The sequence below is a fragment of the Amphibalanus amphitrite genome, unplaced genomic scaffold, assembly GCF_019059575.1.
Source record: "Amphibalanus amphitrite isolate SeventyFive unplaced genomic scaffold, NRLGWU_Aamphi_draft 000693F_arrow, whole genome shotgun sequence".
Taxonomy (NCBI): domain Eukaryota; kingdom Metazoa; phylum Arthropoda; class Thecostraca; order Balanomorpha; family Balanidae; genus Amphibalanus; species Amphibalanus amphitrite.
The window spans coordinates 167,129-182,506 of record NW_024882187.1 but is presented as its reverse complement, the minus strand read 5'-3'; the positions used below and the strand labels follow the sequence as shown (position 1 = coordinate 182,506).

The following is a 15,378-nucleotide window of genomic DNA, read 5'->3' as shown; positions in this document are numbered from 1 at the left end:
CCGGTATCGTGGCGTCGTTACCTTGAATAATTTCAATGCCCATTCGAGCCATTATACTCTTTTCTTCTGTCGTATCCCACCATCACGGTGTGTCGCTGAACGCTCTCGACACTGTGCGTAATCCATTCATATTCCACACTGGCGGAATGTATTTTATCACATTGGGGAGACGATACGGTCCCGATTTCCGTGCGCCGTTGTCCCCAGGGACCTCTCTGAGGGTGCCTCCGTTCCGCGGCGCTGGCAGCCACACTGCTGCGTCCTCCGTCACGTGCCTGTGGCCGATATGGCAGCCCATATGGCAGCCGGCCAGGTGACGTCACAGGCGGCGGTGACGTGGCATTTTCGGGATACATTGCGAAGAGAGGCGCGCGCTCGGTGTTTATTTATGCTCGGCCACTCTTTGGCCGGAAGGGGTGACACTGTGTTGCAACTGACCGTGCCGGGACAGGCAGGGGCGGGTCGGCCGGCCGCCGCCGCCGCCGCCGCCGCCGCCGCCACTGGGACGCGGCAGACCTGAGCCGGGCCGGTCTGTGGCCATGGTACGGCGCCGGCCGCCGGCTCGCCGCTCGGATAGGTTAGGTACTGGGGAGCGCCGGAGACAGATCTGTCTGTGTCGATGGTACGGGTGGGGCGGCGCCGCTGGGGGCGCCGGGCGGCGCCCAAGATGGGCTGGGTCTGTTTATGTCGCCTTAACTCGGCCGCTCGGCAGTCACTGCAGGCTGGCTGTAGCCGAGATATCAGGGTGCCGCGCCTTCTGCAAATACCTAACACTAATGTGGACCCCACCCCACCTCGGACACCGTCCCGACGCCGATTGGACTAACGGGTAGCCCGCACATACCTCAGAATACACAGCCATCTAGCGGACAACCCAAAACCGGAGCCCGGAACACTGGTCCACTCGACTCGTCGACACCGACTAGTCGGTGCAAAATGACCGACTGATATTCTTGCGCCGTAAAGTTCAGTGTACCCTGCGTGATAAGTGATTGATTTTGTGTTTGTCATTACACGAGTGTTTTGGCTGCTCGTGATGGCATTGAGACTACGATGACGTAGCGTAATGTACTTGTTATTTGTTATTACTATGTCGATCGATATTATGACCCGTACTGTCGTTGCACGCGTGTAAAAACAGGCAGCAGCTACCTCCCGTGTTATGCCTATCGTCTATGTTCTATGACTGACGTCTGCCCCCTACCGCTGTTCAGTCAGTCTCCAGTGTTCTGTGACTGACGAACTGCTCCCCTGTGGCTGTTCTCAGTCATGGGACGCGTACTTTTCGCGGACGGCTGGCGGCGCCGGCCCGGGCGCGGCCTACATGGCGCCGCCGTCTCTGGCCGCGCCGTCGGCCAACTCACTGCCCGTCTCGGCCCTGGTGGCGCCCATGGTGGGCGGCGCGGCGCGAGTGCCAGGCGCCGCCGCCAGCGAGAACACCATCGCCGACCACCTGAGCGTCGTCGGCGTCATCCGCAGCTACCAGGTGAGAGGGGAGGGGAGGGGAGAGAGGGAGAGAGAGAGAGAGAGAGAGAGAGAGAGAGAGAGAGAGAGAGAGAGAGAGAGGGGGGAGAGAGAGGAGAGACACGTGGTGATGTCCTGACAAGATGACACATGCTGCGATCCGATGTGATATAGTGTGACTCCGAGTGGAACCTGGTGCTACCTGACCTGACCTCTCCCTCAGACTCGCGATCACCTCCTGGCGCTGCGTGACCCCTGTGACCCAACCTCTGACCTGACCTGATCTTCTCAAATCTGTGGTCACCTAATGCCGATATGTGTCACTTTGTAACGCTGTGTGTCCCTTTGTGACCTCTGAGCTGACCTCTGACCTGACCTCTGCCCTCTCCCTCAGATTTGAGTTCACCTGGTGGTCCACCTGCCCCCCCCCCTGGAGATCTCACCTGATCTCTGACCTGACCTGACCTCCCCAGGTCAGCGGTCACCTGGTAGCCCGTCTAGACTCGCGGGAGATCTAACCTGACCTCTGCCCTTCCTTCTCAGATCCGCGGTCACCTGGTGGACCCGCTGGAGGTCTGACCTGATCTCTGACCTGACATCTGCCCTTCCGTCTCAGATCCGCGGTCACCTGGTGGCCCGGCTGGACCCGCTGGAGATCGAGCGAAAACCGGTGGAGACCGCCTCCGAGATCGTCGTGCGCGGCTACATGCAGAACTTCGGTACGTTACATCGCGGCTACATGCAAAACTTCGGTATGTAGCACCGCGGCTACATGCGTGACTACGGTACATAATGCCGCGGCTACATGCAAAACTTCGGTACGTAACACCACGGCTACATGCAAAACTTCGGCATGTCTGTCATCTGTGGAATTCACTACTACAGCGTTTACAGAAGAATGATGCCAATTGACATTCCATGATGGCCATGAAGCATACACAACAAACACGCCATACGGCGAGTGGGTCTGGGGCGTATTGTTTGTTTTCATTTCTCTCGGAACCTGTTTGAACGCTTGTATTCCTTTGCTTTGTTTTATTTCCGGTTTAGGTGTCACACATTCGACATTCCTCTCTCATTTAGATTTTATCGTTAACATACGTTTTATTAATAAGGCAAGTTTTTTTGTGTAAAGTCTGTTGTTATTGTCTCTATAAAACAAAGGATGCAGCACTCAAAGTTGTGAACAATAAATTCACCCGGCCTACAAATTACGACTTACCTGATTTTTATATATCGATTGTTCCGAAAGCTTTCTGATTTGTTTTGTCCTGCAGCCGGCCTGAACTCTGAGTCTCCTCTCCCCCCCCCCCAAATGAGCAGGACATGGACACGGTGTTCCAGCTGCCCTGACCTCTGACCTGACCTCTAACCTTTGGTCTGACCTCTGACCCTCCCTCAGATGAGCAGGACATGGACACGGTGTTCCAGTTGCCCTGACCTGTGACCTCTAACTGAGCCCTGGCCTGTAACTGACCACTGGCCTCTGACCTGACCTCTGACCTCTGACCTCTGACCTCTGACCTTCCACAGATGAGCAGGACATGGACACGGTCTTCCAGCTGCCGTCCTCCACCTTTATCGGCGGCCGCGAGAAGGCGCTGCCGCTCCGCGAGATCGTCAACCGGCTGGAGCAGGCCTACTGCAGGTGGGTTCCCCCTCTCCGTCAACCCCTCCCCTGTACTGGAACAGGCTCACTGCAGGGGTTTCTAGGTCCCCTCCCCCACTGGAGCAGGCCATCTGCAGGTGGGTCAGCTGCCGCGACCTCTCCCCTGTCCCTGGCCCTTCCTCCTTGGAGCAGGTAGGTAATTCAGCTCCCCCCCCCCCCCCGACCTGTCCCCTGTCCCTGTCCCTGTCCTCCACTGGAGCAGGCCTACTGCAGGTGGGTCAGCTGCCCCCGACCTGTCGTTCCCTGTCCCTGTCCCTTCCTCCTTTGGAGCAGGCCTACTGCAGGTGGGTTCCCGGGTCCTCTCCTCTGCTGGAGCAGGCCTGCTGCAAATTAGGTGACTCCGTCCCTTCCTGACCCATGTCTCCTGAATCCCGTGCCCTGTCTCCTGCCTCTCCCACTGGAGCAGGCCCACTACAGGTGACAGAAGCGTGGACTTGGTGCATAAGCCGGTCAGAGGCGCGGGAATTTTGACCTTCGACACGGCTGAAGTACGACGGCTATTGAACGTGTAAAATGCGCCTCAAAGACGTTAAGCTCTAGTGTTTTGAAATAGTACACTTCATACCAGATGACCTGGGCTTATTTGACTCGTTATAACAGTATTCCTTCTTGTCCGTCGAGTCATATTCTGACTGGCTTTTCAGAACGTCCAGGTTCGCTGCGGTCGGACGGAGCGCGTCGATCCCATCTCACCACGCTGCCCTTATTATAGGAGTATCGGCGTGGAGTACATGTACATCAACGACCTGGAGCAGTGCAACTGGATCCGTCAGAAGATCGAGAGTCCGGGCATCATGCAGTTCACCAACGACGAGAAGCGACTGATCCTGGCCCGCGTCGCCCGCGCCACTGGGTAAATAGGGGAGGAAGGGGGAAGGGGAAACGACTGAACCTGGCCCGCGTGGCCCGTGCCACCGGGTAAATAAGAGAGAGAGGGAGAGAAGGGCAGGAAGTGGAGAGTCGACTGAATATCCTGCAATCACTTATCATTGTTGCCGATCTCATCACACTTTACCTGTAGTTTACTCGCGCTTCCTCCTGTATTTCTGTGCTGCCTGTGCGCACTGTGCTGTACCCCCTACCGATCGCTGAATCGCCCGGCAGCGTCTGCTCAGCCTGTGGACGTGTCCAGTGTACCCGCCCTCCTCTCCGTGGTGGACTGGAGTCGCTCCTGGCTGGAGACCGACCTCTCCCCGCCGCTGACTGACCTCCCCTCTGTCCCCCTCCCTGGGCAGGCTGGAGTCGTTCAGGCTGCAGACTGATCCCCCCGTCTGCAGTCTGGAGCCGTTCCTGGCTGGAGACCGACCTCCCCCGCTGCTGACTGACCCCCCCCCCCCCCGTCTGCAGTCTGGAGTCGTTCAGGCTTCCTCCCCCCGCTGCTGACTGACCCCCCCCCCCCCCCCCGTCTGCAGTCTGGAGTCGTTCAGGCTCCCTCCCCCTCCCCCCGCTGCTGACTGACCCCCTCCCCCTCCCTCGGCAGGCTGGAGTCGTTCCTGGCCCGCAAGTTCTCCTCGGAGAAGCGGTTCGGCCTGGAGGGTGGTGAGGTGCTCATCCCGGCCATGAAACACATCATCGACGTCAGCTCAGCAATGGGAGTCGAGTCCTTCGTCATGGGTGAGTCAATCGAGTCCAGTCGAGTCGTTCGTCATGGGTGAGTCCGGAGTTGAGTCCGGAGTCGAGTCGTTCGTCATGGGTGAGTCCGGAGTCGTCCTTCGTCATGGGTGAGTACGGAGTCGTCCTTCGTCATGGGTGAGTAGGGCGTCGAGTTGGGAGTCCATCCCTCGTCATGGGTGAGATGTTGAGATGCTGTCGTCATGGTTGAGATGGCCCGTCATGCTCTGTGCTGGTCGGGCTGTCGGTATCTGCAATGTGTGCTCATATGATTTGCCGATCGTTCTTGAAGTTGATTTTATCCATCTCAGTCCGGTGACGTATTTCAGGCATTTATATCCCGAAAAGTCTCAGCTTTCGGTCCGTTCTGTCTCAAGTATACCGCCCCTATGTGTCAGTCATTTCTCTCCCATTACGTCTCTGACTCTCTTTTCTGTCCCTATCCGTTGTGTCTTAGGTTTGTTTCGCCGTTATGTCCCAGCTGTCTGTCTCATCTGTGCCTCTCTGTATGTCTCAGGTATGCCCCACCGCGGCCGTCTGAACGTACTGGCCAACGTGTGCCGGAAGCCTCTGGAGCAGATATTCGCCCAGTTTGCCGCGCTCGAGGTCGCCGACGAGGTAATGTAGGCTGCAGTCTGTACTGGTGTCACCATATGCCGCATCTCAGTGAAATAAAGCCGCCTACCGGTGCTCGAAACACATATTTATCATCCGCAGTTTTAGACAGTAGCTTATGATTGTACCCATATCTGACTATTGTGTGTGTCAGCTTAGCTGATTGGCCGTCTAACCTGACGTGCTGACCTAGTTCACGTTCTGGTGACCTTTGATAAGTCCACCGTCCGCGGACCTGGCTCTGGGGGTCTGACCCCCTTGTGACGTCATTTTCTCAGGGCTCCGGTGACGTCAAATACCACCTGGGCACGTACATCGAGCGTCTGAACCGAGTCACCAACAAGAACGTGCGCCTGGCCATTGTGGCCAACCCCAGCCACCTGGAGGCCGTCGACCCCGTGGTGCAGGGCAAGGTCAAGGCCGAGCAGTTTTACCGCGGCGACTCGGACGGCAACAAGGTCAGAGAATATGCCGAGGGCAGGGGAGGGACAGGGGCAGGGGCAGATAATATACCTAGGTACATGGGGAGGGAAGGAGGGCCATGGGACGGGTACAAGGTCAAGGCCGAGCAGTTCTACCGCGGCGACTCGGACGGAAACAAGGTCAGAGAATGTACCTGCAGGGGGAGGGACAGGGGCAGGGAATATACCTAGGTACGGCTGTTGCGAGATTAAGCGGTAGGTTTTGCACTTTTACATTTCCGGTTATATCTCAGAAACTAATCGATCTACTATGAAGCCATTTTACACGATCATGGCCGGCTTGTAACCCAACAAGTCGCTCGCATCTTCAACACTTAAAAGCTTAAGACTACGAAGATATAGCCTGAAGTACACTAAATTTTCTAGGTGCAAAACCTACCGCTAAAACCCGCGAGACCTGTACATGGGGAGGGAAGGAGGGGCCAGGGGACGAGTACAAGGTCAGAGAATGTACCGATAGCAGGGGGAGGGGGAGGCCGGCAGGGGCAGAGAATGTACCTAGGTACATGGGGAGGGAAGGAGGGGCCAGTGGACGGGTACAAGACCAGGGCCGAGCAGTTCCACCGCGGCGGCTCGGACGGCAACAAGGTCAGATACAGGGTTGGAGACGGAAACGGGGTCAGACGCCGGGCAGAGAGGGAGGGAGAAGAAGAGTGGCGGGGAGAGGTCACAGATGACTGGGAGAGGCGGGAAGGGTGGTGGGTGGCGATAGAAGGCGGGAGCCGGCTGGGCAAGACAGCCGTCATGGACAAGCATGCATATATTTGATGATTCTGATTTCTGTGCCGACTATCGGATTTTCATCATCAATAATCCGATCTTTTATTTGAATTAAGTTAGCGTAGATCTGTGTGATATGATTCCGCCGCCTTACCGAAGTTAATCAGCTTGCGTCAATATTTCACTACCCCTCATGGAAGCCCTGCATACGAGTGTTTTCTCTGCGGTCGGCCGCTGTGTGCCGCTGTCATGGTGAGCTCAGAGACGCCGCCCGGCCCAGCCACACCCTCGCTGAGCTGGGCGCTGCTCCGCTGAGGCTGACCCCGTCTCCCCTCTGCAGGCGATGTCGATCCCGCTGCACGGAGACGCGGCGTGCCCCGGACCGTACTGACCCCTGCCGGGAGGCTCTGACCCCCCCCCCTCTCCCCCGTCTCCCTCCACAGGCGATGTTGATCCTGTTGCACGGAGACGCGGCGTACCCCGGTACTCACCCCTGCCGGGAGGCTCTGACCCCCCCGCCCCGTCTCCCCTCTACAGGCGATGTTGATCCTACTGCACGGAGACGCGGCGTGCCCCGGTACTGACCCCTGCCGGGAGGTTCTGACCCCCCCCCCCCCCTCGTGCCCATCATCAGGCGATGTCGATCCTACTGCACGGAGACGCGGCGTGCCCCGGTACTGACCCCTGCCGGGTGGTTCTGAGTTCTGACCCCCCTCCCCGTCTCCCCTCTGCAGGCGATGTCGATCTTGCTGCACGGAGACGCGGCGTACCCCGGTACAGACCCTGCCGGGTGGTTCTGACCCTCCCCCTCTCCCTCTACAGGCGATGTCGATTCTGCTGCACGGAGACGCGGCCTTCTCTGGACAGGGAGTCGTCTACGAGACCTTCCACTTGTCCGACCTGCCGGCCTACACCACACACGGAACGATACACATCGTGGTCAACAATCAGGTATGTACGAATATAGGGACACCGTCACACTAACACCTACTGACACATACTGGTACTGACACCGACTGACACTGACACCTTCTGACCACTGACACCTACCTGACCTGCCGGCCTACACCACCTACGGAACGATACACATCGTGGTCAACAACCATGTACCGATATACTGACACTGACAAGTTTTACGCTGACACCTTCTGACATCTACTGACACGCTGATATAAACCTGCACAGCGTCCTGTGTGGATCACAGCATCGTTCTCGTATCGTGACCACATTGCTGCGTGCTTAACAGACACACTACTACGCATCCATAACGGGGCTCAGTCATACGCAGCCACAAGCTGCTTGTGGGTCGGTGTCGACCGGACTGGGCAGTCGCAGACATGAACAGAACAATGCTGCTGGGTTATCTAATTATCTGACAGCTGGCGTCATTTGCGACAGAAAAGTTTGTTTGTTTTGTTGGGTTAGGCCTTTTCGGTCTGACAAGACCATTTCAGAGCCGGGAGGATGATAGAATATAGGGGGAGACATTGGTCTGGGCAGGCACCCTAGTGAGTCGCCGGGGCTGAGCCCGTCCAGAGGACAGGCCACCCAGCTCCAAGGCACTCACTGCACCCGGCTACGGGGTGCGCTCCCGCGGGAGCAGCGGTGCCGCTCCCTCGGGAGCAGCCCGCATGAGATAAAGTTGCCTGTCCAGCCCGGAAGGGGGTTGCGGCGTGGAGGAGAAGGATTTCAGTATCCTGAGGATAGAAGCACGGAACGGTGATCACACACAGAAAAGTCACCTTCTGTTCTTGGCAGTCACTTAGTCTGTTGACCTCTGAGCCACATTCCCTCTTTCAGACCGGTCTCAAGACGGACCGGCGCCTCACGCGCTCCTCGCCCTACTGTGACCTCTCTGACCTCTGGCCCGTGACCTATCTGACCTCTCTGACCTGTGACCTCTCCCCACAGATCGGCTTCACGACGGACCCGCGCCTCACCCGCTCGTCTCCCTACTGCACGGACGTGGCGCGCGTGGTGAACGCGCCCATTTTCCACGTGAACGGCGACGACCCGGAGGCCGTGATGCACGTGTGTCAGATCGCCGCGGAGTGGCGCAACACCTTCCACAAGGACGTCGTCATCGACATCGTGAGTCGCAACGGCGGCACTATCGAACGGCTAGGCGGAGGGGGAGCGGGGAACTGGGGGAGGTCGTTTATATTTTGTGTCCTATGTAATTGCTACTGGATGCCATCCTATATAATTGCCACTGGATGTCCCGAAAAAAGCAATGGTGCTAAAAAATCAAGTCTTTTTTATGTGCAAGAGAACTCCATGTTATGAGTCGTGTTTTGAGTCGTAAAAGTATGGTAACGAATTGGTATCATTTTTGTGTAAAATCCCGCGGACTTTGTTTCGATTGCCCTTTATCAATGAATTTAGCAAGCTGCATAATTCACAGTAAGTCATTGTGTTCTCCGATACGTTCCTCTCGGCCACTATGGAGCTCAGCTGACTGGTCCATGGTGGGGAGCAGTGTTCGCCACGGGCCGGGCCAGCCCAACGGGCCATGGGCCGGGCTGGGCTACGGGCTGGGCCGGGCCCCCAAATATCATTAGTTAACGGGCTATGGACGGGCCGGGCCAAAAGCTTTGTGCAGTGCACTATGGGTTTTGCGACTAATGTCAATTTAAGAAAATTTGGAAACTGATGCAAACAAAACCCACTGGGAAAATACAAAACCTAAACCAAATTTAAGCAATGTGAAAGAAAACCTACTTGATATTGAATTTTGGGAATCTTGAGAATTATCCAATATCACATCATGTCACACATAGGAGGGTTTTCATAAAAATTCCGCAACCAAAAAGATCAGAGAATCTCTAGCATCATTAGTTGTAATAAAAGTTAAAATGTAGTCATCAGAATAACTTACTTAGCACTACAACTCCAAAAACTAAGAAGCCACTCAACAATGATGGGCTACAGGGCTACATTAAGTTTAACACTTATATATGGCGATAGTGAGACAATTCCAACACAGTCTTTTTTCCTTCACCGACGGCTTTTTAACAAACAGAACCTTAAAACTAGGATACTCACAAAACACACTGTAAGTAACGAGGAACTCTACAGAGTATTTCGCGATGAAAGCTTCTTTAAATGTCCATAAATTTGTCAAAATAAATCACAACAAACCAGCCCCTTCTCAACAAAATATGCAATCATGGCGGCGGCGCTATGTTTATGTGGCGGCATCTAGGTAGTATACACAACAGTATATCAAATAAATACGTTTTTTAAGTAAGTATCAAGGTGAAAAACAAAATTAAACAAATAAAAAATAAAACTTTAATCACGAAGTCTGAAAACTCGATGTAACGGAAGTTAGCAGGGATTCAGCAGGGGTTCAGCAGGGATTCAGCAGGGATCGACGGCCCCTACGATTTCGCTGAATTTTGGTGGAGAGGTGCAGAATGGTGTCCTCTATCGAAAATCCTAGTGCCAAAATGCGGGGAATCCATCAGGGGGGCCACAAATCCCAAAAAACAGTATGCCCTCAGGGCACAATCGACGAACTTTGAAAACCCTACTTCTAGCCGTCCAAACAGCTAAAAATGCACGTCATTCGAAAGAGGACAAAATTTTACGTACAACGGTACCAAATTTAGGGGGCTAGCGCCCCCCTGAACCGAACAAAACAGCTTCAAATATATGGGCCCGGGAGTATGCCCTCGGGGCATAAATAAACGTTTTCAACAATTTCAGGCCTATAACCTCGACAAAATCCAGCAATATGCACATCATTGAAAAGAGCGTAATTTCCCAAACAAAAAACCCAAGTAACATTTTTCGATGGGGCCCACCTGGGGCCCACGGGACCCAATTGAAATTTGGGGCCCAATGGGGCGGCCCCTACGATTTTCTTCAAAATTTGCACAGACACTCTCCTGGGCTCCCTCTTCAATCTGGCTGAAGAAACCTACCGGGGAATCCAAAGGAAGGGGCCCAAAGAGGGCCCCAAAGAGGCCCTTTCTAAGTATTGCCCCTAATTTCGCGACCAACCCCGGCAATATGCACATCATTGGAAAGAGCGTAATTTCCCAAACAAAAAACCCAAGTAACATTTTTCGATGGGGCCCACCTGGGGCCCACGGGACCCAATTGAAATTTGGGGCCCAATGGGGCGGCCCCTACGATTTTCTTCAAAATTTGCACAGACACTCTCCTGGGCCCCCTCTTCAATCTGGCTGAAGAAACCTACCGGGGAATCCAAAGGAAGGGGCCCAAAGAGGGCCCCAAAGAGGCCCTTTCTAAGTATTGCCCCAAATTTCGCGACCAACCCCGGCAATATGCACATCATTGGAAAGAGCGTAATTTCCCAAACAAAAAACCCAAGTAACATTTTTCGATGGGGCCCACCTGGGGCCCACGGGACCCAATTGAAATTTGGGGCCCAATGGGGCGGCCCCTACGATTTTCTTCAAAATTTGCACAGACACTCTCCTGGGCCCCCTCTTCAATCTGGCTGAAGAAACCTACCGGGGAATCCAAAGGAAGGGGCCCAAAGAGGCCCTTTCTAAGCATTGCCCCTAATTTCGCGACCAACCCCGGCAATATGCACATCATTGGAAACAGCGTAATTTCCCAAACAAAAAACCCAAGTAACATTTTTCGATGGGGCCCAATGGGGCGGCCCCTACGATTTTCTTCAAAATTTGCACAGACACTCTCCTGGGCCCCCTCTTCAATCTGGCTGAAGAAACCTACCGGGGAATCCAAAGGAAGGGGCCCAAAGAGGGCCCCAAAGAGGCCCTTTCTAAGTATTGCCCCTAATTTCGCGACTAACCCCGGCAATATGCACATCATTTGAAAGAGCGTAATTTCCCAAACAAAAAACCCAAGTAACATTTTTCGATGGGGCCCACCTGGGGCCCACGGGACCCAATTGAAATTTGGGGCCCAATGGGGCGGCCCCTACGATTTTCTTCAAAATTTGCACAGACACTCTCCTGGGCTCCCTCTTCAATCTGGCTGAAGAAACCTACCGGGGAATCTAAAGGAAGGGGCCCAAAGAGGGCCCCAAAGAGGCCCTTTCTAAGTATTGCCCCTAATTTCGCGACCAACCCCGGCAATATGCACATCATTGGAAAGAGCGTAATTTCCTCTTTCCAATAATGTGCATATTGCCGGGGTTGGTCGCGAAATTAGGGGCAATACTTAGAAAGTGCCTCTTTGGGGCCCTCTTTTGGCCCCTTCCTTTGGATTCCCCGGTAGGTTTCTTCAGCCAGATTGAAGAGGGGGCCCAGGAGAGTGTCTGTGCAAATTTTGAAGAAAATCGTAGGGGCCGCCCCATTGGGCCCCAAATTTCAATTGGGTCCCGTGGGCCCCAGGTGGGCCCCATCGAAAAATGGTACTTGGGTTTTTTGTTTGGGAAATTACGCTCTTTCCAATGATGTGCATATTGCCGGGGTTGGTCGCGAAATTAGAGGCAATACTTAGAAAGGGCCTCTTTGGGGCCCTCTTTGGGCCCCTTCCTTTGGATTCCCCGGTAGGTTTCTTCAGCCAGATTGAAGAGGGGGCCCAGGAGAGTGTCTGTGCAAATTTTGAAGAAAATCGTAGGGGCCGCCCCATTGGGCCCCAAATTTCAATTGGGTCCCGTGGGCCCCAGGTGGGCCCCATCGAAAAATGTTACTTGGGTTTTTTGTTTGGGAAATTACGCTCTTTCCAATGATGTGCATATTGCCGGGGTTGGTCGCGAAATTAGGGGCAATACTTAGAAAGGGCCTCTTTGGGGCCCTCTTTGGGCCCCTTCCTTTGGATTCCCCGGTAGGTTTCTTCAGCCAGATTGAAGAGGGGGCCCAGGAGAGTGTCTGTGCAAATTTTGAAGAAAATCGTAGGGGCCGCCCCATTGGGCCCCAAATTTCAATTGGGTCCCGTGGGCCCCATGTGGGCCCAATCGAAAAATATTACTTGGGTTTTTTGTTAAGGAAATTACGCTCTTTCCAATGATGTGCATATTGCCGGGGTTGGTCGCGAAATTAGGGGCAATACTTAGAAAGGGCCTCTTTGGGGCCCTCTTTGGGCCCCTTCCTTTGGATTCCCCGGTAGGTTTCTTCAGCCAGATTGAAGAGGGGGCCCAGGAGAGTGTCTGTGCAAATTTTGAAGAAAATCGTAGGGGCCGCCCCATTGGGCCCCAAATTTCAATTGGGTCCCGTGGGCCCCAGGTGGGCCCCATCGAAAAATGTTACTTGGGTTTTTTGTTTGGGAAATTACGCTCTTTCCAATGATGTGCATATTGCCGGGGTTGGTCGCGAAATTAGGGGCAATACTTAGAAAGGGCCTCTTTGGGGCCCTCTTTGGGCCCCTTCCTTTGGATTCCCCGGTAGGTTTCTTCAGCCAGATTGAAGAGAGGGCCCAGGAGAGTGTCTGTGCAAATTTTGAAGAAAATCGTAGGGGCCGCCCCATTGGGCCCCAAATTTCAATTGGGTCTCGTGGGCCCCAGGTGGGCCCCATCGAGAAATGTTACTTGGGTTTTTTGTTTGGGAAATTACGCTCTTTCCAATGATGTGCATATTGCCGGGGTTGGTCGCGAAATTAGGGGCAATACTTAGAAAGGGCCTCTTTGGGGCCCTCTTTGGGCCCCTTCCTTTGGATTCCCCGGTAGGTTTCTTCAGCCAGATTGAAGAGGGGGCCCAGGAGAGTGTCTGTGCAAATTTTGAAGAAAATCGTAGGGGCCGCCCCATTGGGCCCCAAATTTCAATTGGGTCCCGTGGGCCCCAGGTGGGCCCCATCGAAAAATGTTACTTGGGTTTTTTGTTTGGGAAATTACGCTCTTTCCAATGATGTGCATATTGCTGGATTTTGTTGATGTTATAGGCCTGAAATTGTTGAAAACGTTTATTTATGCCCCGAGGGCATACTCCCGGGCCCATATATTTGAAGCTGTTTTGTTCGGTTCAGGGGGGCGCTAGCCCCCTAAATTTGGTACCGTTGTACGTAAAATTTTGTCCTCTTTCGAATGACGTGCATTTTTAGCTGTTTGGACGGCTAGAAGTAGGGTTTTCAAAGTTCGTCGATTGTGCCCTGAGGGCATACTGTTTTTTGGGATTTGTGGCCCCCCTGATGGATTCCCCGCATTTTGGCACTAGGATTTTCGATAGAGGACACCATTCTGCACCTCTCTACCAAAATTCAGCGAAATCGTAGGGGCCGTCGATCCCTGCTGAATCCCTGCTGAACCCCTGCTGATTCCCTGCTAACTTCCGTTACATGAAAACTCGAACGTAAAACAAAACAAAAACTTGATCATATATGTTTTATTATACAATTGGTCAAAATCGCTACCTGCCGCAGCTGCGACAATCAAGAAATGTTCGCTCATTTTCGATTGATGATGATGATGCGTGAAAGTCGCAAAAGTACCCAATGACATTTCAAGCTTACCATGTTTTCTGCTTACGCTGCTAGCGATATCCATATCTTGAAAAGAGCCTAACATAAAATAGCAAGGAAAGTAATGTAACGGAAGTTGGCACAGATTCAGCACAGATTCAGCACAGCACAGATTCGGTAGGGGGAAAAAAGGCCCCGGTAGAGGGAAACCTTTATGACCCGTTTTTTCCTAGAAATGACGTCACAAAGAGGTAAAAATGGGTTTCAATCGAAAGCTCTCGTTTACCCAGACACAGTCCTGCAGGAAAATTTCACTTTTTCCCCATAGGAAAGTTTGTACGGGAAAATCAAAATTTTGGGTCAATGGGGGGTCCCCCCCCCGATTTCGTTCAAAATCGGCACACAGGTGCCCCATCACCAGCCGAGAAATTTTCCCCAAAACGGTCCCCGTTGCATTGACGTTAAAGGCCCGTAAAGCCCCCTAGACTCGTAAAATATCCGTAAAATCGCCTTTGTACGGACAAAAAAGTGGTGCTATGGTAAAAATGGGTATCAATCGAAAGCTCTCGTTTACCCAGACACAGTCCTGCAGGAATATTCCACTTTTTCCCCATAGGAAAATTTGTACGGGAAAATCAAAATTTTGGGTCAATGGGGGGTCCCCCCGATTTCGTTCAAAATCGGCACACAGGTGCCCCACCACCAGCCGAGAAACTTTCCCCAAAACGGTCCCCGTTGCATTGACGTTTAAGGCCCGTAAAGCCCCCTAGACTCGTAAAATATCCGTAAAATCGCCTTTGTACGGACAAAAAAGTGGTGCTATGGTAAAAATGGGTATCAATCGAAAGCTCTCGTTTACCCAGACACAGTCCTGCAGGAAAATTCCACTTTTTCCCCATAGGAAAGTTTGTACGGGAAATTCAAAATTTTGGGTCAATGGAGGGTCCCCCCCCGATTTCGTTCAAAATCGGCACACAGGTGCCCCACTACCAGCCGAGAAACTTTCCCCAAAACGGTCCCCGTTGCATTGACGTTTAAGGCCCGTAAAGCCCCCTAGACTCGTAAAATATCCGTAAAATCGCCTTTGTACGGACAAAAAAGTGGTGCTATGGTAAAAATGGGTATCAATCGAAAGCTCTCGTTTACCCAGACACAGTCCTGCAGGAAAATTCCACTTTTTCCCCATAGGAAAGTTTGTACGGGAAAATCAAAATTTTGGGTCAATGGGGGGTCCCCCCCGATTTCGTTCAAAATCGGCACACAGGTGCCCCACCACCAGCCGAGAAACTTTCCCCAAAACGGTCCCCGTTGCATTGACGTTTAAGGCCCGTAAAGCCCCCTAGACTCGTAAAATATCCGTAAAATCGCCTTTGTACGGACAAAAAAGTGGTGCTATGGTAAAAATGGGTATCAATCGAAAGCTCTCGTTTACCCAGACACAGTCCTGCAGGAAAATTCCACTTTTTCTCCATAGGAAAG

The 15,378-nt window shown here is 53.3% G+C and overlaps 1 protein-coding gene across 4 annotated transcripts in view; it reads left to right on the top strand.

The window, feature by feature from the left end:
* LOC122364709 (2-oxoglutarate dehydrogenase, mitochondrial-like) overlaps positions 1-15,378 on the top strand; it is a 60,651-nt gene that overhangs the window by 19,054 nt on the left and 26,219 nt on the right. For all 4 annotated transcript variants that reach the window (XM_043335361.1, XM_043335359.1, XM_043335358.1 and 1 more), the window contains exons 3-11: positions 1,268-1,486; positions 2,081-2,183; positions 2,998-3,112; positions 3,846-3,986; positions 4,614-4,747; positions 5,262-5,362; positions 5,638-5,817; positions 7,384-7,512; positions 8,473-8,652. In XM_043335361.1, the coding sequence (XP_043191296.1) occupies positions 1,268-1,486; positions 2,081-2,183; positions 2,998-3,112; positions 3,846-3,986; positions 4,614-4,747; positions 5,262-5,362; positions 5,638-5,817; positions 7,384-7,512; positions 8,473-8,652 (1,302 nt within the window). The remainder of the gene's footprint in view (positions 1-1,267; positions 1,487-2,080; positions 2,184-2,997; positions 3,113-3,845; positions 3,987-4,613; positions 4,748-5,261; positions 5,363-5,637; positions 5,818-7,383; positions 7,513-8,472; positions 8,653-15,378) is intronic.